We start from the raw sequence: 22,329 nt of genomic DNA, 5'->3' as shown, positions 1-22,329 counted from the left end.
AACATATTCTCTAGAAGTTGATTGTACTATTTGTGTCATCTATGAAGATAAATTAATCTTAAAGCACTTTTTCACAATTGCAATGCAAATTCAAATATTATCAATTTAAAAGGAAGCAAGTACATTGTGTGAATCTGTAACATAGTATGAAATCTTACTATCATGTAGAGAAGAAAGATCTAAGTAAAATGTTTCCAGAATTAAGGAGTAATTCTAGGTGAATAAGGTATTTACTAAAACACTTTCCTTATAACTATAGAATTTTGAAATGCATGTTTCATTATTTTTACTTTGACAGGTAGAAAAAAACATGGTAATATGTTGCTATTAGACTCCGTACATGCCATTTCTTTGCAATTCTTAATGTTCAGCTTCAATTAAAATTCCAAGATAAATTAGATTGCATTAAATCGGGCACAAAGTTTATTTAGCGACATACTGACAGTGGAAATGCTTTTTTTTCCCCTCCCAGATCCTCTGCCATTAAAAAATATTGATATTAAATGTAATACATATTTAATTACCTCCTTTTCTAGAGTCTCACATACCTGAAAGGGAAGGATGATACAATCAAGTACACAATTCTCTTAATCCTGCTGCTGCAATAAGAAGTAAAAATAAAATTTCAGAGCTTTCAGGTGTATCAGATTTTTCCTAACATATAGTATGAATTTAACCAACAAAGGCCTTTATAAATATAATTTTTAAAGTCTCCAGAAGTTGCCTAACAAAATGCTTTTTGCTAATAACTGTAAAAATGTCACCTGATTCTTTTTTTTTCTTTCCTATGTAGAATATATGTGAAAAAAAACACTAAACTTTCCCTTGACTGTAAAGCTCTAATCCCAACTTAATGATAAGATTAAGCTTGGGGTCATCAACTAAAGCAACAGAGCATGGAGACAGAAGGGAATGGTAGAAGAGATGTGTGTTCCAGCTCTCCCAAGAGTGAGCTGTGGGATCCTGGGCAAGTCATCAAACTATGGCCAGACCTGTTCTACAGCAATAGAATAGGGCACTTCAGGGAAGCTCTTGTCTTGCAATATTCATTTCTTGAAACAAGTCACCCCATGAATAAGACAGTTACACATTAATGAGACTCACAGCTGGGGGGGGAACTGCACTTTGGGGGTGAGGAATGTCAGTAAGATACATTTCAAAGGGGAAACACACTGGAGGCTGGGCTCCTTCCCTTAGTAGGAGGAGGAGACGGTTTTAGAGCGCCAGCAGTTGTGCCTCATTTTACCCTAGGGCTGGAGACAAGGTAGTCATTGAGGAGCAATTTCTTGCCCTGCTGAAGCCTCCAACACGTGACCCAAATTCCACCCCAAGTGGGATTTAATCCCAAAGCAATGCTCACAGACTGTGCCCAAGACTGGAGAAGAGGGAGGATATATGCCCAATAGAACTGGGGCACTGCCCAATGCAACGGGCCACAGATGGATACTGTTGGGCTAAGCTGAGCTATAAGATCTCCCCACCCCCTCTAATTTCTCCCTGCTCCATCTGCACCCACTACCTCTGCCCAGGCCTAGTGAGAAAAGGTCGATGTGGATGGGGAACTGATTGGCCAAAAGAGGTGAACCTCCCCTGAGGTTGCCATTCTCTTAATACAAGCCCTTTCTGATCCCAGACAGACTATCAGATCTCTGGGTAGCAAAGAAATGTTACAACAAATCACAACTTACTTGACAAAGTGAATTTACAGAACCATGCCCGACAGAATCATTGGGGCACAAAAGGATGGCTTGGGGTGGCTTTAGGCTCTACTATCACTTTCAGTGCCTCCCAAAACTACCCCACCCCAAGTAAATGTAGAATTGAGATTTTAAAAAAAAAAAAAAAAGAGTGTGCTATATAAATGCAGCTTCAAACAATGTGTGTGGAGTTTGCTGGGAAAGGACTGTAACTCAGTAATTATACATTTAGAAAAAGTGTTATTCATATTTGGGAGCAGCAGACATACACTCTCCAACACCCAGTGCAACCATGTAATGGTCCCAAAAGTGATTACTCAGAGAAGTGCTTGAGCCAACTGAGCAAGGAATAAAAATATGAAGAAGGCAAGAATAAGGAAGATGCCTTATAGAGAAAAGGTGTCAAGAAATAAAATCATACAAATTCAGAACTAAGTCCAAATAATCATTGTTAATGTAGCACGTGGAAATGTAAACAAATGATTCTAAAAGCCAAGATAAATAACAAAGTTCTCGATAATAGTATGGATTTAAATTTGCAGGGTTGTTCCACATTAATTTAGGTTTCTCAGAAGACAGAAGTAAAAGCATGTTGCATTTCTATCTTCCCAGGTACAAGTCCAGTTTTAAACTGGATATGGATGGAGAAACAAAGGTACAATTATGTTTTCTAAAAATAGGTTTATAACTTTCATATTATTAAAACTTGAATAAAAACAAATCAACTAATAGCATAATGTTAAAAAAAATTAAAGAAAAAATATCAAGGAAGTGTTTAATACAGAAAACAAAGTAAAATGATAGCAAATAAAACCAAACATACCTGAAATGATAATAAATACCAACACATTACTCTCATATCAAATACTGACAAATACTTTTAGATAAGTTTAAAAACTAAATGCACTATATGCTGTATACAAGGACAAAAACTAAATTAAAATGATAGTTTGAAAATAAAGAGATGGACAAAGATATCAGATGCAAATATTAAATCTCAAAACACGAAAAGTTGTAATATTAATATCAAAGTTGAATTCAAAGCAAAAATATTAACGATGACCAAGACTTATTTTATCCTGATAGAAGGTAGACTCTATAAGATACTATTAAGACCGTATTGAACAGGGGTGGGATCTGCATTGGGGGCAGGACCTATCTTTCCCATTGGACACTTATTTCTCTGCACAGATGGTGCAGGGAGGCATGTGGTCATACTCAAACCATTAAAGGCACTGGGATGATTCTTTGGTTTTCCTACTCTCACTCCAGGGCTCTGGGTCCCCCCCCACCAACAAACTATCCACAACAGACAAGGCTATATTCCTACATTAAACTCAGGTTGAAGAGAGCAGAGTCAGGCTTTAGATCTGAGTCCAACCTAAGTTAGCTCATTAGGTTCTTTACTGGGACTTAGAGAGGAGCCTCCAAAGTACCTAGGAGTGTCCTTTGCCCGGCTTGGTCCTCAGGGATATACTTCCCTTTGGAGTGGGGTGTTGGTAGCAAGGATAAGATCTGAGTGTCCCTGGTCAAGCGCTCTCCATTTACATATATATATATATATATATGTATATGTATATATATATATATTTAAAAACTATATATATATATAGTTTCTATTGTGCAGATAAAACATATTTAAAGCATTTCTATGAAATTTTAAAAGAAATTTATCCTACAAGAAGATAAAAAACTTTAATGGTACTCTAAAATATAAAAATTATTCAGACTACATTTTCTGACCACGATTTAATAAAACCAGTGAAGTGGGAGAGTACTATACAAGATATTTAATTGCATGTTATCACTACAGAAATTTTAAAGGTGCCACATATGACAACTTAGATTAAATGGACATATTGTTTGCAAGACACAAGCTACTAAAATGTGCTCAAGAAAAAATAGATAACCTGAATAGCTTAAAAGGTAATATATCTTGTAGAGAAATTGAACTTTTAGTTGAAAACTTTCCAACAACAACAAAAAAGTCCAAGCCCAACTGACTTCACTGGAGAATTCTACTTAATTCTTTAAGGAAGATACAAATCGAAACAAACTCTTCCATAAAGCAGAAGAATAGGGACTGCTTCCAAACTCATTTTAGGACATTAGCATTACCCTGATACCAAAACCAGTCAAGACATTACCTGACAAGAAAATTACCAATATCCCTCATAAATATAGATACAAAAATCCTTAACAAACCATTAATAAATTGAATCCAGCAGTATATATATTTTTTAAATTCATGACCACTTGGTGTTTGTTCCAGGAATTCAAGGATGGGTCAACATTCTAAAAATAATGTAATTTGCCATGTCAATAAACTAAGGAAAATAAAACATATGATCATCTCCATAGAGGTAAAAAAATTTTAAAACAAAATTTAACATCCATTTATGATAAAAACTTTCAGTGAACTAGGAAAAAAGGAAACTTCCTTAACCTGACAAGGGGCATTTATGCCCCCCAAAACAAACAAACAAACAAAAAACCTATGGCTGATATCAATCTTAATGGTGAGACTGAATGTTTTCTTCCAATGATTAGGAATCTAGGATGTCAGTTCACACTTCTTCCACTCAAAATTATATTGGAGTCAATGTAATAAAGCAAGAAATGGAAATAAAAGGCCTATAGATTGAAAAGGAAGAAATAAAACTCACTATTTGTAGAGGAGATGCTTGCCTACCTAGAAAATCCCACGGAATCCACAAAAAAGCTAACAGAATAAGTGAGTTTAATAGTTATTGTATAAAAGGGCAATATACAAAATTCAACTATATTTCGATATACTAGCAATGAATGATTGAAAAGTAGAAATGTAAGCAACTGAACCATTTATATTAGCACCAAAACCCATGAAATACTTTTTTATAAAGTAACAAGATATGTGCAGGATCTGTAGGCTGAAAATTACAAAACTTGATGAAAGAAAATGAAAACCTAAAGATAAGAAGAGATGTGAAATGGTACTGCCATTTTGGAAACTATTTCTCATACAATTAAACAGACACTTTACCATAAGTATCAGCAACCCTATTCCTTGGCACTAACCAAAGATAAATGAAAGTTGTGTCCACACAAAAAACTTGTACGTAAACGTTCATAGCCACATTACTCATAACAGGCCAAAACTGGAAATAATCCAAATTCCCATCAATGGGTGAATGGATAAGAAAATATGGTACATTCACAGTGATGTCAGAAACATGACAGAGTGAAAAACTACCTTGGTCTCTCCCCTTCAATCTACAACCAATAAAACCCACAACTCAACAAAGGTGCCACTGTCCAACACAACAGTTTGCCAGAGGACTCCACACACCTGTACATCTAAAGGCAGGTGAATTGGAACACTTAGAAGAGATGGAACGAGGGAACAGTGGAATCAGTGCCTGCAATCCTGGCCCTCTGACCACAGCAGCTGTGCCCACAGCTTCAGAGAACACAGTAGCAGCAGGGGAAGCAGCACACATGACTACAGGCTCCAGACCACACCAGCACCCATGGCTACATGTAACTGACCAACACTGGGGCCTGGCATCCTGTCCCTCCAGCTGCCGAGGTGACCACAACCTCACTGCCACTCCCCCACCTGCAGTGGCACAGCCCATGAACTCAATGAGATATAAGAAAACTCAGAAAGGTAGTTTAATGAGCTCAGGAATAAAAATGAATGATCAGAAAGAATATTTTACCAAAGAGACTGAAACTCTAAAAAGAAACAATTGGGAGACTGGGATTGACATATACACACTACTATATATCAAATAGATAACTAATAAGAACCTACTGTGTAGTACAGGGAACTCTACTCAATAGAGTGGATATATATGTATAGGTATAACTGATGCCCTTTGCTGTACAGCAGAAACTTAACACAACATTGTAAATCAACTATACGTCAATAAAAAATAATTTAAATAAATAAATAAATAAAAAGGAAGCAAAAAGAAACTCTGGAGCTCAAGAACTCAATAAATGAGATAAAGAACACACATTAGAAGCACTGGAAACAGAGCAGACAATATGGAAGAGAGAATTAGCAAGCTGGAATACAGCAATCTAAAAATGATACAAGTAGAAGAGGAAAGAGAAATAAGGTTTTTAAAAGGAAGAAATCCTGAGAGAGTTATCTCTTTTAGGAAGGACAACATTAGGATAGTGCATATCCCAGAAGGAGAAGAGAGGGAAAAGGGAGCAGAGAGTTTATTTAAAGAAACAATAGCTGGGAACATCCCAAACTTGGGGAAGGAACTGGAGTTACAAGTCCATTAAGCTAAGAGAACACCTAATTACCTCAATGCAAAAACACCTTCTCCAAGACAAATAATATTAAAACTGTTAAAAGTGAATGACAAAGAATTTTAAAATCAGCCAGGGCAAAAAGGATGGTAACCTACCAGGGAACCCCCACTACTAGGCTATCAGCAGATTTCTCAGCAGAAACCCTACAGGCCAAGAGGGAGTGGAATGACATTCTCAAAATACTGAAACATAAAAACTGTCACCCAAGAATACTCTATATAACACAGTTATCATTCAGATATGAAGGAGAAATAAATGCTTTCCCAGACAAAGAGAAGCTGGAGTTCATCAACACTAGACCTGCCTTACAAGAAATGTTGAAAGGAACTCTTCTATCAGAAACAAAATGACAGAAATACACAAAACTTTCAGCAAGGTGATAAATAGAACCAGAAAATTGCCACTCTTTACCAAGATAGATTTTTAAATACTTTATTAGAGTATAAAGGTTAAAGGGAGACAAAAAAAGAAAGCAGAAAAATAACTATAGCTATCTACAGTTTGGTAACAAACTCACTAAACAAAAACAGGTAATTTGAGACTACAAAAACAAAAGGGGAAGAGGAAAAGGATGGACCTTATGTTTTTAAAAAATGCTTTAGTTCACTATAAATTATATCACCATGTGTGAAAAGCATGCTGAAATCAGAAGGCTAGAAAAATGATTAAATAAAATAGATTCTGGAAAGACCCAGCGTATAAAGATTCATAACATGATAGAGATGGATTTAAAAATCTTTGAACAAGATATAAATGTTTTCAATAATGGGTTCATTCATTCAACCAAACTCACTGAGTGCCTACTATGTGCCATGGCACTGTTTGAGGCACTGGAGATACAGCAGTTAAAAAAATGGACAAAATTTTCTTCCATCATGATGTTTCAATTCTGTCTCGTGCAGACCATAAATATAATAAATAAGTAAATAAGGTAGTAAGTTAGAAGGTGATAAATGCAATAAGGATCATTAAATTAGGGCAAGGACAATGGAGGGGGATGCAACTTTGATGCTGGGAAAACTAAGTAGTCACCTGGGAGAAAAGTAGACGCCTACATTTTATACCTTAATACAAAATAAATCCTGGGCAGATGTTCTCTTTCAATGTAGAAAATAAATTCAAAACATAGATGAATTTCGGTGAATATAGTAAAATCTTCGGTAGAGAAAGACTTTCTGACACTAAAGGCATCAATCATAAAGAAAAGGACAGATGTACTCAACTGTATGAGGATTATAAGCTTCTATATAGTGAAAAGCTAGGCAACCTGGGAAAAAATACTTGCCCTATCTATGATATAAAAAGGATATATTTAACTTTTCTATCCAATGGCAGTGATAAATACCCCAATTTTAAACGGGCAAAGGTAGTTTGAAAACAATGAAATACAAGTTCTATGAAAAAAGTAGAAACAAAAACAATGTCAAATGTGCGTTAGAACAAACAGATTAACTAACATTGAAAAGATGAGCGATGGCTAGCGTGAACGGGGAAGAAATGCACACTGCATCTTGGTGTGGAAAGTAGCAAAATCAATAGCCTCACAAACGTTCCTTTTGACACACAATTTCCACCTCCGAGAATTTGTATTATAAAGAAATCAAATATACAGAGGTTTGGTCTCAAAGTTATTCATCATTTTTTGTAATCAGTCACAGCTGAAATGTCCAGAAATATCTGACAATTTAAATGAATGACAATTTAAACATCTATACCATGAAATATTATACAGCTGTCAAAAGGAATGTTGCAAATTTAAAAATCAATAAAGTCAAATATAGGCAGAACTTCAGGCAACAATAAAAAATCTGAAATTAAAAAATATATAATGTTGCAAATGCAAATGTAAATGCATGGAAATATAGTCATGATATGTCACGAAGTAATAAGGTTATTTTTAAAACAATGTATGATACCATATCCATAAACAAAAAATGTATAAGCCTAAAGAACCTTGAGGGGCATCTATTAAACATTAGGAATGCCTCTTCATGGGAGGTTTTATTGCTTGTATTTTCTGATTTTCCTAATAGTGAAATTTTGTTGCTTTAGTTTTGATTTTTAGTATAAAAATTATTTGCGGTGCTTTGGAGTTTTAAATTCACACTGAATAATATGTGTGTACATATCACTCCACATTTAGTTTTAGTTTTTTATTATACTACACCTAGCACCCAGTAGATAGATATTGTAGATAGCATTATTACCAGTTTACAGATAAAAGACCTAAAATTTAAAGTAGTTTAGTATTTTGCCAAGTGTCCAGTGCGTATTAGATGCCAAAGCCAAGCACTGATTCCAGGTCTTACTCCAAATCTAATACCATCCCCTGGTCTGAAACACCAGTGTCTCTCACACAGGGAGTATTGCAAATGCCACCCAAATCTATACCATAAGCATTCGTAATTTAAAAAACAAAACTAAACTAACACTTTTTGTTTGTAAGAAGAAGGAAATGCTTGCCTTGCTCAGTCTATTCAAATTTTGCCCCTGCCCTGGGCAGCCTCATTGCAGAAAATATATAGTTAATAGGCAGACATATCATTTAATTAAGTAGCAGCGTGAACTCTTCATTGATGGCCCATGATAAAAAAACAGAAAATGGAAATTCATGGGTAATTTGAAGAACTATTTGTATTCATTAGTCGCCCCTTTAGTTTTCACGTTGTTTTTGTCTAGACACCAACAGATTACAACAGTAACCAATTCAATGCCTCTTTAGCAATACTCACTCCCCAACATTAATTCAAGTAGGTGAATGCTTAAGTAACTGGCCAAGAGAGTAGCAGAAGAAAAATTGCAGGAATAATTCTGCAGTCCAGACACATGGGCTTTTTTTGGAAGTACAATTAATTTACAATATTATATTAGTTTTGGGTGTACAACATAGTCATTCAATAAGTTTATAGATTATATTCAATTTAACGTTATTACAAAATAACGGCTATATTTCCCTGTGCTGTACAATAGATCCTTGATGCTTATTTTATACATAGTAGTTTGGGGGAGGGAGAGTCAGACGTGTGTGATTTTAAGAAGGTATCGTGTCCTTGTCATTGAGTACAGGTAAAAATGCCTTCAGATCACTGCAACAGGAAGTACTCTCATGAGATTACTCAGGAGCAAGTCAAAATTCATAAAATCCCAATGGACATGAAGCGGTCTTTAATCAGCAAAACATGTTTGCTTTGGCTCTCAGTCCCATTTGCTCATAGACAAAATCAACAAAACTAGGAATCAGAACATATCCAAGAAAAATGAGAAAGGAACACAAGTGAAGAGCAAGTAGCATTCGGCAATCCTCTGTTTAGAAAGAAACTTTGTCATAAAATTAGTCTCTACTACGGATATTTTCACATTTTCAAACTAGAAGAACATTTACTTGTGAATACGTGGAAATATTTTTTCAAGTATGGTACTTATATGCAAATTCAAATGGAATCATTGTATACCCTCCCTCCCCAACATTTTGCTATCTTTCCATAGCTCTTTTTTTTTCACCTCAGCATGAGCCCCATCTTCTAAAAGATAAGAAAGCCATCAACAGCTCCCTCCCTCCGAACTTCAAACTGACTTACTAATGTGAATTGAGAGAGTCACTGTCTTCTTCACCATCATCGATCTTGGACAGCAGTCCCATCATACTTTAACCGCCAACAAATGCAAAAATATATCATTAGAGATTTGCTACACGGAACAGTGATGTGAGAAACTTATTTGAAGAAAAAGAATTCTTTAAATCTAAAGGAACCATGACTTAGCTCACTGGATGACCCAATCTTACAGAAAGAAATTTAGAATCATTGTCTAGAAAACTCTGTATTCCTATGGATACTTCCAAGACTGAATTTTGCAAATCTTTCCCTCTCTGTTTCTCCCTATGTCTCTTGTCTCCGTGTCTGCTTCTCTCTTTCTGTCTCACTCTTTCTATAAAGATAGAGATTCATAATACATAGATAGCACTGATGCAAGTAAATTATATCAGCAGCCTTGGAAGGCACCATAATTAAAAGGCAAGCTATATCAAAGTAGTCAAAGACCTTTGATGTCAATTTATTTGGGTCATTGTGAAGGATTAAAAATGTACATAGCACGAAACGACTTCACTTTTTTTTGGCTGAAACTGGATACACTTGCTCTAGAACTTATGAACTGGTTGAACTCTAAAAAAATTATGTCAATTAGTTATTTGGAACCTGGGTCCCTGCACCACCTACGTTTCACATATTATGGATATCTTGTTTCCTCCTTGAATAGGATTCAAATAACTGCCTGAGACAAGGACTCCATAACTAACTGGATTTCACAAATCTCAATATCCTCCCCTTTTCCCCTCTCTCTCTGTTTATATCTCACCTTTCACCTCTGCCTCTCAAGTCACATGACTCAGGGCTAACGGATTAAAGTGGACATAGTAAGACTCCATGCGTCTTATAGATTTGTTTTTAAATGCAATTTAGCTATAATTACTCTGCAGTTTATAATTTAGTTGCCCTAAAAATAACATTCTAATCAGTTATTTAAAACCTGGTATTTAATTTTTCTGTAGAAATGAACTTTATCCGTTGGTAATAAAAATCTTAGTCCTGTGGGAAAACTTAATAAATCAAATTTATGTACATTTCTTTACTCCCGAACCTAATCCCCAAGTGTAACACCATTTTGTGATTAAATTTACTTCCAATTCAGCTTCAGTTTGTAGGTACTCATCTCACTTGTCCTATAACTTCCTGCCTTCTCAAGTCGCTACACCACACCTAGTAACCCTTCATGAATCATAGATGTCTTTCCTGCCCTTCAGACAGGGTCAAGACAAGGCAGGGGCTCCCTCCAATGTGATGGCGGGGTTGGGTTTGGGGCACCAGCCTCACATGGTGGCAGAGCTCTGGAAGGTGAGGGACACATGCAGGGTCTATCAGATCCACTTTTTTCTGCTGAGGGCTCCCCTCTGCTCTCCATCCACTGAGACCTTCTCCTAACTCCTATTATGATTCTGTCCTCTTTTGGCCCACGCATGGGCAATCTGATACTTTCCTAAGGGAAAGTATCAGATAGGGGCTGCTCCTAACTCGGGGTAACAAACAGACTAGGGGTAAGAACACTCCCTTTTATGACCTGTTCTTTTTTCCCCCCAAATAGATCCAAAAAAGAAAGAAAGTAACATACTGAGGCTGGCAAAACAAACAAACAGAACCCTTAGATAAAGCGGCCAAGAAACTGTATTGCCACAGATGTTCCCCAGAATAAATTTCACAAATCTCAATACCCCCCCTTACACTATCTCTATATATTTATCTCTCACCTTTTATTGAAGGGTTCAACACAAATTACCTTTTCCACCTGGCTCTGGTCATGGCTAAAGGATTATAAATGCACATGGTAAGACTTCACCTCTCCCTAGACTTATTTTTCAATGCACATTAGCTACAATTGCTTTACAATTTATAACCTAGTTGTCCTAAAAATAACATTCTAATCAGTTATTTAAAACCTGGTATTTCATTTTCCCCTGTGAGGCTTTATACATTTGTAATGAAAATCTTCATCCTGGGTGGGGCGGGGGGAAGTCATGAATCAAGTTTATACACATTTCTTGACTCCTGAACCCCTTCAGGAGTACAACTTTCTCCTTGCAAAATAAGTTTCTCTCCTTTCTTGGCCCATTTTAGTACAGCCTCATACACAAGCATTTGGATAGTTTCCCTAGGGGTTTCGGTTGCATCTAAGAGTGATAAACAGATGAGTAAGAAGCATCCCTCTTATGACCTGTTTCTGTTTTATCCAACTAGATACAAAAGAAAGAAAGAAAGAAACATACTTACATAGGCTACAGTAAAAAGATTTAGAAACAATGTCAAAGACACTCTGTTATGTCACGAATCCTCCTAAAAATGAACCTCCCAAAGAGAATCAACCTCTCTCCCCTTTCCTCTCTCTCTTTCTCTCACTCTCGCATGCTCTCCCTCTCTGCATTTCTGTACATATGTATTTTTTTGTTGACATCTCTCTATCTTTATTTCTGTCTCACGTATCCGGGGTGGGTCCATCAGTGGTGGGTCCATCAGGTCTTCCTGTTGTCAATTCACTCAAAGCAGGGCTAAAGGATTAAAAAGGCACAGAGTCAGACACCCTATAATTTTCTCAGTTAAACTTTCTGGTTCAAATTAGTTTCAATTAATGCTTTCACTTATAAAACTAGATGACCCTTTAAAAACTGACATGTAAATCGATTGCTTGAAACCTGGTAGGTCATTTTCCCCAGAAATGAGGCTTTATGTATTTGTAATGAATATCTTACACTTGTCAAAAAGGTAATGACTCAAGATTGAAGTACAGTTCTTTACTACTGAGTCTCATCCAATGTGTAACAACGTTTTGGGGTGGAATTTATTTCAAATTCAACTTCAGCTTGTAGGTACCCAACTTTCTTGACCAATCTAACTCCCTGACCACGTCTGTGCTCCACAGGAAGCATGCTCGTCTTTCCTGCCCCTCACACAGGGTCAAGTAACTACAGGCCTGAGTCAGGGGCTCCATCTGATGTGAACATGGGTCTGGATTTGGGTTATCAGCCTCACATGGTAGCTGATACAATTTATTATTATTCTCCTTGCTCCAGACGGCTTTCATCTTCCCCACACCCACTCCAGGACAGTCTCATACACAGGCAATCGGACAGTTTCCCGAGAGTCTGGCTGCCAGTAACTGACACTCAAGACTGCGAGTAAGAAGGCTCCCTCTATGTCTTGTGCCTCTTTTTCTACCTCAATTCAAAAGACAAAGACTATTCCACATAGAACCTTACCATGAGAGGACGTTAGAAACAGTATCGAGGGAACTCTATATTTCCATGGGTGCTCCTAAGGGTGAACATCCCAATTCTCAATCTCTCTGTATATGTATATTATGCACATATGTGTGTATGTACACATTACATACATATTTATTCATCAGAGCTCACTTTGCATTGGAGAGTCCTTCAGAGGACGCTGCTATCCATTCACTCGGGGCAGTGCTAAAGGATTAAAAACAGACAAAATAAGATACCACAAGACTTCTAGACTTTTACTTTCTTAGTTCAGGTGGGCTATAATTACCCTTGAACTCATAAACTGGTTGGCTCTTAGAAAATTCACATGTAAATCAATTATTTGAAATCTGATATCTCATTTTGCCCAGAAATGATTCTATATACATTTGTAATAAATGTTTTTGACCTATCAGAAAAGTTCATGACTCAGGAATTGGCTGGTAGTTATTAGCAGGAGGAAGGCTTCCTCTTATGACCTGTTCCTCTTTTATCCAACTAGATCCAAAAAAGATAGAAAGTTACTAACAGGTGTTACAGTGAGAAGATTTAATAACAATGTCAAAGACACTGTATTGTCATGGATACTCCTAAGAATGAATTTGAAAACTGCACCTCTTTTTCTTCCATAATATTTATGTTTATGTGTTTGTGTGTTCATATTGATAAGAGTATATAAATACATGTGCCTACATGTACGTAAAAAACATTTATCTTTAATATTCATTTATATCTCACGTTTCATTGTTGCCATCCTTATCGGTTTCTGATGTCAATTCATTCAGGGCAGTGCTAAAAGATTGAGAAGATACATGGTTCACACACCACACGTAATTCTAGACTTACTTTTTTTCATTCAAATAACTACAGTTACTCTACAACTTTTGAACTGGTTGATCTTTAACAATTCATGTATATATCACAAAACTGAGCCTGCTATGTCATTTTCATTAGAAATGAGACCTTATATAAGGTGGTAATGATGATCTTCAGCCTGTAAGTAGTGGTAGCACACTTAGAGAAAGCAGCAGCCCTTTTATGACTTGCTACTTTTTTCCAACTGGACCCAGAGCAGACAGAGTTCCCTACACATCCTACTAGGACTCGACTTAGAAACAGTGTCAAACACACTCTTATTGCTGTGAAGGCTCCTTAGAGTAAATTTCACAAATTTCAATCTCTCTCTCTGTGTTGTATGTCTGTGTGCGAGCATGTGAGTGTTTGCGTAATAGAAATATGTATATGTGTATGTATATTAATTATATATATATCTTGATTCTTTTATATCTCATATTTTGCTGGTGGCTTCCTCGTGTTTCTTATATCAATCAATTCATTCAGATATGGGCTAAAGAGTTTAAAAGGTACATTGTCAGACATCATATGTAATTGACTGACTTGGTTTTTGTCATTTAAATGGCTACAATTACTATACAGTTATGAACTTGTTGATCTTTAAAAAACTCATGTATTTAACACTAAATTGAAGCTGGTATGTCATTTTCATTAAACATGACATTTTACATGGCAGTAATTGATATCTTAGGCCTGTGAAAATAGTAATGCCTCAAGTTGTTTACTATTCCTTTAATCCGAACGCTCACAGCTTTTTGTGATGGCATTTATTTCAATTTAACTTCAGTTTGTAGGTACGCAGCCCTCTTACTGCATCTAAATTCCTGACTCTCAAGTTCCGTCACTTCCTTATTTTCACCCCTCCTGGTCACCTTTCCTGCCCCTCACACAGGGTCAACAACTGCAGGCCTGAGGCAGTGATGGCTCCAGCCACTTCCACTGCCATCACGGGTTTGGGTTGGAGGACCCTTACGTAGTGGCAGAGCTCTGGAGGGTGTGGGACAGATCTAGGGGCTGTTAGCTCCATTCTCTTCTGTTGAGGGCTCGTGTCTTCCCAGGCCACAGCTAGCCTTCCCCTTGTTTCCAAATACGAATCTCTCCTCATTTGTCCCACGTTGTAGACTGAATACTGTCCCACTAAAATTCATATGGTGAAGTCTTATCCCCTTTAACTCAGAATGTGACCTTATTGAAAGTAGCATTGTTGCAGAAGTCAAGATGTGGTCCTACTGGTTAGGGTGGGTTCCTAATCCAATATGACGGATGTCCTTATACAAAAGGAAAGGATGCCATGTGAAGATGAAGGCAGAGATTGGAGCAATTGACGGCAGCCACCAGAAGCTAGGAGAGAGGCATGGAAGAGATTCTTCCTCACAGCACTCAGAAGAAACCACCCCTGCCAACATCCTGATACCAACTTCTAGCCTTGAGGATTGAGACAAAGTTTTGTTGTTTAAACCACTCGATTTGTGATATTTTGTTACAGTAGCCCTAGCAAACAAATACAACCCGTTCTAGCAGAGTCTCACACAGGCAATCTGACAGGTTTCTAAGAGTTTTGGCTACTAGTCACTCAGATGGGAGTAAGTCTCCCTCTTCTGATCTGTTTCTCTTTTATCCAACTAGATCAAAAAAAGAATGCTACATACAGAACATACCAACATTTTAGAAAAGGCATACAAGAAACTTAGTATTCAATATCTCTGTGTGTGCACCTTTACATATCTATCTATCTACATATAATCTCACCTTTCAGTGATGGCTTCCTTATTGGTTACAGATATCAATTCATTCTGCTCATAGCTTAAGGATTAAAATGTACAGAAACATCACGTGATTTCATAGACTTACTTTTTTCATTCAAATTGGCTAAGTTGTAGAGAGATACATTTTCAATTATGAATTGAAAATTACAAATTCATGCATAACTTGCTTATTTGGAAATAAGTATTTCATTTTACCCTAGAAATGCAGCTTCACATGGTGGCAATGAAATTCCTAGGCCTGTAAAAGAATCCTTAATGGATCAAGATTAAAAACATTTCTTTACTTCTGAACCTAATCCCAAGGTGTAACTGGTTTTTGTGTTTGCAATTACTTCAAATTCAACTGTACTTTGCAGGTACCATCCCTCATACAGTATTATTAGTAGGATTCACTATAGTTACCATGCTGTACAACCCGTTCTAGCAGGGGTTGTACATCCCCAGGGTGACTTATTTTATAACTGGAAGTTTGTACCTTTTGACTTCCCTCACTCATTTCACCCACCCCCTACGCAGCCCTCACCCCCCATTTCTAGAAACCACCAATCTTTTCTCTTATTTATGAGCTTTTTTTCCTTTTAAGATTCCACACACAAGTGAGACCACATGATATTTCTCTTTCTCTAACTTATTGCACTTGGCGTAAAAGTCCGGGAGTTCTACCCATGCTGTTGCAAATAGCAAGATTTCATTCTTTTTTTTATGGCTGAATATATTCCATTGTACACATATATACCACAGCTTCTTTATCCATTCACTGGTCAACGGACACGTTGTTGCCATGTCTTGGCTACTGTAAAGAATGCAATGAACACGGGGTTGCACATGTCTTTTCAAGCTAGTGTTTTCATTTTCTTCAGATAGATACCCAGAAGTGGAATTGCTGGATCATATGACAATTTTATTTTTAATTTTTTGAGAAATTTCCATAGTGTTTTTCATAGTGGCTGTAACAATTTGCATTCCTACCAACAGTGCACAAGCCTTCCCTTTTCTCCACATCCTTGTCAACACTTGTTATTTTTTTATCTTTCTGACAATGCCATTCTATACATACATATTTTTTTATTTTATTTAGATTTACTTCTTTGGCTGCGTTGGGTCTTTGTTGCTGCACTCGGGTTTTCTCTAGTTGCGGCGAGCTGGCTTCTCATTGCAGTGGCTTCTCTTGTGGAGGAGCACGGGCTCTAGGCATGTGGGCTCCAGTAGTTCTGGCACACGGGCTCAGTAGTTGTGGCTCGTGGGCTTTAGAGCGCGGGCTCAGTAGTTGTGGCACACGGGCTTAGTTGCTCCACAGCATGTGGGATCTTCCTGGACCAGGGCTTGAACCTGTGTCCCCTGCACTGGCAGGCGGATTCTTAACCACTGTGCCACCAGGGAAGCCCAACGATGCCATTCTAACAGGCATGAGGTGATATTCCTTTGTGGTTGTAAATTTTTTTAAATAGTTTATTTTGTTGAACAAGTGATCTATACTGGTGAATGTTTCATGTGAGCTTGAGAAGGATATATATTCCGCTCTTGTTAAGTGAGCTCTTCTATAAATGTCAATTAGGTCCAGTTGATTGAAGGTGCTGTTCAGTGCCACTATATCTTTACTTTCCATAGTTTTCCCTTTTCTTCATGCGTCAGTATAAACCCTATCTTCCCAATGATAAGAGATCCACCAACAGTTCCCTCCTTTCCAACTTCACAGACTCATTCATATGAATTATCAAAGTTAACATCTTTATTACCATCATCGACCCTCAAGAATTGTTCTGTTTTACTTCACTAGTATGCAGAAATTTATCATTAGTGATATTCTACATGGAATAGTGATATAATGAATTTCTGAACAATAAGGATTCCTTGAATCTTAAAAATATAGTAAACATAACAACTCACTGCAATTCCTATGTTTTTAGAAAGAATTTTAGATCATTGTCCAGAAAATTCTGCATTGCCATGGATAATCCCGAGACTAAATTTCTCCACTTCACTTCCCCTGGTCCCCCACCCCTCAATATATACCTCACCTTTCACAGGTGGCTCCGTCACAGATTACTGAGGTCAATTCATAGGGGTCATTTCTAAGGAATTAAAAACACAGGATCAAACTCCAAATGACTTCATAGAGTTAATTAGTTACAAGTAGTCTTCAATTTGTAAACTGGTTGAACCCTAAAAATCTACATGCAAGTTACTTATTTGGCAATCAGTATTTCAATTTTCCCAAGAAATAGGGCTTTATTAGCTGTAATGAAGACCTTAGGCCTGTCCAAGAAGACTGACAAATCCAGAAAAGTACCATTCTTCATTTCTAAACCTAACTCTCATGTGTAACTGCACTGAGGCTGCATTTACTTCAAAATTCAACTTCAGCCTGTAGATCTACAAACTTCCAGCCCCTTCTAACTTCCTGATTATCCTTCCCTCCCCTGCAGCCCTACTTTTCTTGTACTGGGTACTCCTTTGCTGTTCCTCAGTTTGGTTCAAAGAACAACAAGCCCGAGGCAGGGGCTCTCTCCAATATGATGGTGGGTTTACAGTTGGGACACTAGCCTTAGATGGAGGCAGAGCTCTGGAGGGTGAGGGCCAGAGCTGCTATGGAGGAGGGCTGCTCTCTTCTGTCCCGTCCTTCCTCCTTTCTTGGCCCATGCTAGCAGAGACACACACACACAGACATTCTGACAGCTTCCTAAGAGTTTGGGCTACTAGTTACTAAAGGTCACAAAGAGACCATGAGTAAGGATTCGCCCACTTATGACCTCTTCTTTTTTCCATCTAGACCCCAAAAGAAAGTTACCTATAGAAGCTTCCAGTCTCTTATGGAGAGAGACCTCCCTTTGCGGTCAGCGCTCCCAATACCTTTCACCACCCACTTCAGTCAACTCACCCCTTGTCAACGTCGTCACAGGAGCCTGAAGAGGCATCCACAACTCTGCCAAAGAGTAAAAATCATACAAAAAAATACGTCAGACACTTTGGAAGGCAATTCGTTTCTTTTTCCCAATAGAATTTCAAGACATGAAAAGTAAAATCATGAATATGGAAAAAACTAAACAAACAGTTTGAGTACAGCACTGGGCTCTCTGAGACAGCCTCTGGGCTGTGTGTGTGTTTGTGAATCCACTGGAAAGTGACAGAAAGAAGCAAAGGAGATGTAGCACTCATTATTAAACCTCCTTTCTCCTTCCCCATTTTGCCAACCATGCACACACCCTGGAATCAATTTGGGAAACATGAAAGAGCCGAGAGTATAGGGACGAGGAGGTGGATCCAAGGAATAACTAATGAAGGGTTACAGAAAAAAAAAAAAAAAGAAAGAAAGAAAGACAATGCCAGAACAACGAATATTCAAATGCCAAGGACTAGTCACTGGTCAGCATTCAGTAGAGAAGAAACAGGTAGGTAGATCAAGGATGGCCTGTATAATATTTTAAATTTTTTTTCTGAACTAGAAGTAGAGCATGTTTAGAATGATTCCTTTTTATTTTTCTCTGGATTTATTTCAAAAAGAGATTTGGTTATATTATCCAAAACCAAGACTTCCCACCACCAAATCACTGGTTTGGATAATTTAATCTCTCTACAACTCAATTTCCTCATCTGTAAAATAAGACACATAAAAATGCACTTTGCATCCGTCAACTTCATAAGATCATGCTGAATAGTCACCATTTCACACATATTATTCGTTTTTAGGCAGCCTGCCTTCATCAAACGTTATGCCTCAAAAAATCAGTACAGGAAAACAATATAAACTGATACATATTTTAAATTTCAAAAACACTTCAAGATTCTCAGAGTAATTCCCTGGGAAATCTTGGGTTCCTATCCAAGATGACATAATAGCCTTCCTCCCAAAACTATAAAAGACGAATGGAAGTATGGATTCCAAGAAATAACACAAAACTGGAAGACTCTAAAGAGTCGACCCTTGGGCTTCCCTGGTGGCGCAGTGGTTAAGAATCCGCCTGCCAATGCAGGGGACACGGGTTCGAGCCCTGGTCCGGGAAGATCCCACATGCTGCAGAGCAGCTAAGCCCGTGAGCCACTACTACTGAGCCTGCGCTCTAGAGCCCGCGAGCCACAACTACTGATCCCACGCACCACAACTACTGAAGCACGCGCACCTAGAGCCCGTGCTCTGCAACAAGAGAAGCCACCGCAATGAGAAGCCTGTGCACCGCGACAAAGAGTAGTCCCCACTTGCCACAACTAGAGAAAGCCCGCGTGCAGCGACAAAGACCCAATGCAGCCAAAAATAAAATAATTAAAAAAAAAAAAAGAGTCGAGCCTTAACTGGTGGACAGACTGAGGAAAAGGGCTGCCAAGGGCAGCCTGGAGGGACTCAAGGGGAGGGGAAATTTTAAGTTCGGTTCTTGCCTTTCCCTTGAGTTGCTTGGAGACAATAAGTGCCTCCTCAGTAGAAGCCAGTAGCAACTACCCAGACGTAGTTAGGATAAAGTTAGGGTAGGATTAGGTTAGCTGATGAAAACAGGAAAGGGCTGAAGAGCAATCCTTGGGCCTTCACTCGTCCACGCCCCATCTCCAAAGACCCAGGTGACAACCTAGGGTGACTGCCTCCCCCAACGCTGCCTCGCCCAGGAGCTGAAAGGTGACATACCCTGATCAGAGGATTTGCCTGGTCACAGTGTTTCATGGTTCCTGAGACTCTCTGTGCCCAGGCTCATCACCTCCACTCGTGTTAAACTTACTGAGGAAAACACACCCTGGATCTTAGCTTTCAACAAGAGCGACATTATAATAGGTCATCCAAGCCAGGATACTTTTGAAAGTGACAAGAATGCGCTATTAATAATCATGCTGAGACGGTCCCCAACCTTCAGCTCTTTCCTAATACAAGTTACCAGACACAGGGGCCAATGTGCACAAGGAATGTCAACTTACAAGTCAAAATAGATACCTGAGGAGTACGACTCCTGAAAAATACAACAAACTGAACATCATATACCATCTGAAGCAGAACCATTGCAACACAATGACTAAGGTATTTTTTCTAATTAAAAAAATTTTTTATTGGAGTATAGTTGCTTTACAATATTGTGTTAGTTTCTACTGTACAGCAAAGTGAATCAGCTATATGTATACATATAGCTCCTCTTTTTTGGATTTCCTTCTCATTTAGGTCACCACAGAGCACTGAGTTCCCAGGGCTATACAGTAGGTTCTTGTTAGTTATCTTCTTTATACATAGTATCAATAGTGTATATATGTCAATCCAGTCTCCCAATTCATCCCACCCCCGCTTTCCCCCTTGGTATCCATACGTTTGTTCTCTACGTCTGTGTCCCTATTTCTGCTTTGTAATAAGATTGTCTACACCAATTTTTTCAGATTCCACATGTATGCGTTAATATACAATATTTGTTTTTCTCCTTCTGACTTACTTCAATCTGTATGACAGTCTCTAGGTCCATCTATGTCTCTACAAATGACCAATTTCGTTCCTTTTCATGGCTGAGTAATATTCCACTGCATATGTTCTACATTTTCTTTATCCATTCCTCTGCTGATGGACACTTAGGTTGCTTCCATATCCTGGCTATTATAAATAGTGCTGCAATGAACACTGGGGTGCACGTGTCTTTTTGAATTATGCTTTTCTCTGGTTATATGCCCAGAAGTGGAATTGCTGGGTCATATGGTAGTTCTATTTTTAGTTTTTTAAGGAATCTCCATACTGTTCTCCATAGTGGCTGTATTAATTTACATTCCCACCAACAGTGCAAGAGGGTTCCCTTTTCTCCACACCCTCTCCAGCATTTATTGTTTGTAGATTTTTTGATGATGGCCATTCTGACCAGTGTGATACCTCGCTGCGGTTTTGATTTGCATTTCTCTAATAATTAGTGATGTTGAACAGCTTTTCATGTGCCTCTTGGCCACCTGTACGTCTTCTTTATAGAAATGTCAATTTCTAACTAATCACTGAATCAAAAGTAAACAAAATGACTCCCTCTTGCGAGAACATCAGAATCACAACTAACTGCTGAACAACCATCCACAGAAAGACACTGGAACTCACCAAAAAACATACCCCACATCCAAAGACAAAGGAGAAGCCACAATGAGACGGTAGGAGGGGTGCAATCACAATAAAATTAAATCCCGTAACGGCTGGGTGGGTGACTCACAAACTGGAGAATACTTATACCACAGAAGTCCACCCACTGGAGTGAAGTTTCTGAGCCCCACATCAGGCTTCCAAACCTGGGGGTCCGGCAATGGGAGGAGGAATTCCTAGAGAATCAGACTTTGAAGGCTAGTGGGATTTGACTGCAGGACTTCGACAGGGCTGAGGGAAAAACAGACTCCACTCTTGGAGGGCACACACAAAGTAGTGTGCACATCGGGACCCAGGGGAAGGAGCAGTGACCCCATAGAGACTGAACCAGACCTACCTGCTAGTGTTGGAGGGTCTCCTGTAGAGGAAGGGGGTGGCTGTGGCTCACCGTGGGGACAAGGACACTGGCAGCAGAAGTTCTGGGAAGTACTCCTTAGCATGAGCCCTCCTGGAGCCCACCATTAGCCCCACCAAAGAGCCTCTGGCCTCCAGTACTGCATCGCCTCAGGCCAAACAATCAACAGGGAGGGAACTCAGCCCCACCCATCAGCAGACAAGCAGAGTAAAGTTTTACTGACCTCTGCCCACCAGAGCAACACCCAGCTCTACCCACCACCAGTCCCTCCCATTAGGAAGCTTGCACAAGCCTCTTACATAGCCTCATCCACTAGAAGGCAGACAGCAGAAGCAAGAAGGACTACAGTCCTGCAGCCTAGGGAATGAAAACCATGGTCAGAGAAAGAGAGACAAAATGAAAAGGCAGAGGGCTATGTACCACATGAAGGAACAAGATAAACCCCAGAAAAACAACTACATGAA

At 38.5% G+C, this 22,329-nt stretch overlaps 1 protein-coding gene across 1 annotated transcript in view; it reads right to left on the bottom strand.

Moving 5' to 3' along the window:
* The window catches only part of LOC307064924 (phosphatidylinositol 3,4,5-trisphosphate 3-phosphatase TPTE2-like), a gene marked incomplete at both ends in the record, with an annotated part of 90,162 nt that overhangs the window by 50,469 nt on the left and 17,364 nt on the right, over positions 1–22,329 (bottom strand). Inside the window, 8 exons of the mRNA XM_079721631.1 lie at positions 549–599; positions 9,587–9,652; positions 12,037–12,105; positions 12,970–13,023; positions 13,555–13,608; positions 15,421–15,474; positions 17,456–17,509; positions 18,316–18,360. Of these exons, the coding sequence (XP_079577757.1) occupies positions 549–599; positions 9,587–9,652; positions 12,037–12,105; positions 12,970–13,023; positions 13,555–13,608; positions 15,421–15,474; positions 17,456–17,509; positions 18,316–18,360 (447 nt within the window). The remainder of the gene's footprint in view (positions 1–548; positions 600–9,586; positions 9,653–12,036; positions 12,106–12,969; positions 13,024–13,554; positions 13,609–15,420; positions 15,475–17,455; positions 17,510–18,315; positions 18,361–22,329) is intronic.

Source organism: Hyperoodon ampullatus (assembly GCF_949752795.1).
Source record: "Hyperoodon ampullatus genome assembly, chromosome: 16".
NCBI classification, from domain to species: domain Eukaryota; kingdom Metazoa; phylum Chordata; class Mammalia; order Artiodactyla; family Ziphiidae; genus Hyperoodon; species Hyperoodon ampullatus.
Note: the sequence above shows the minus strand (reverse complement) of the source record. Positions and strands in the feature narration are given on the sequence as shown.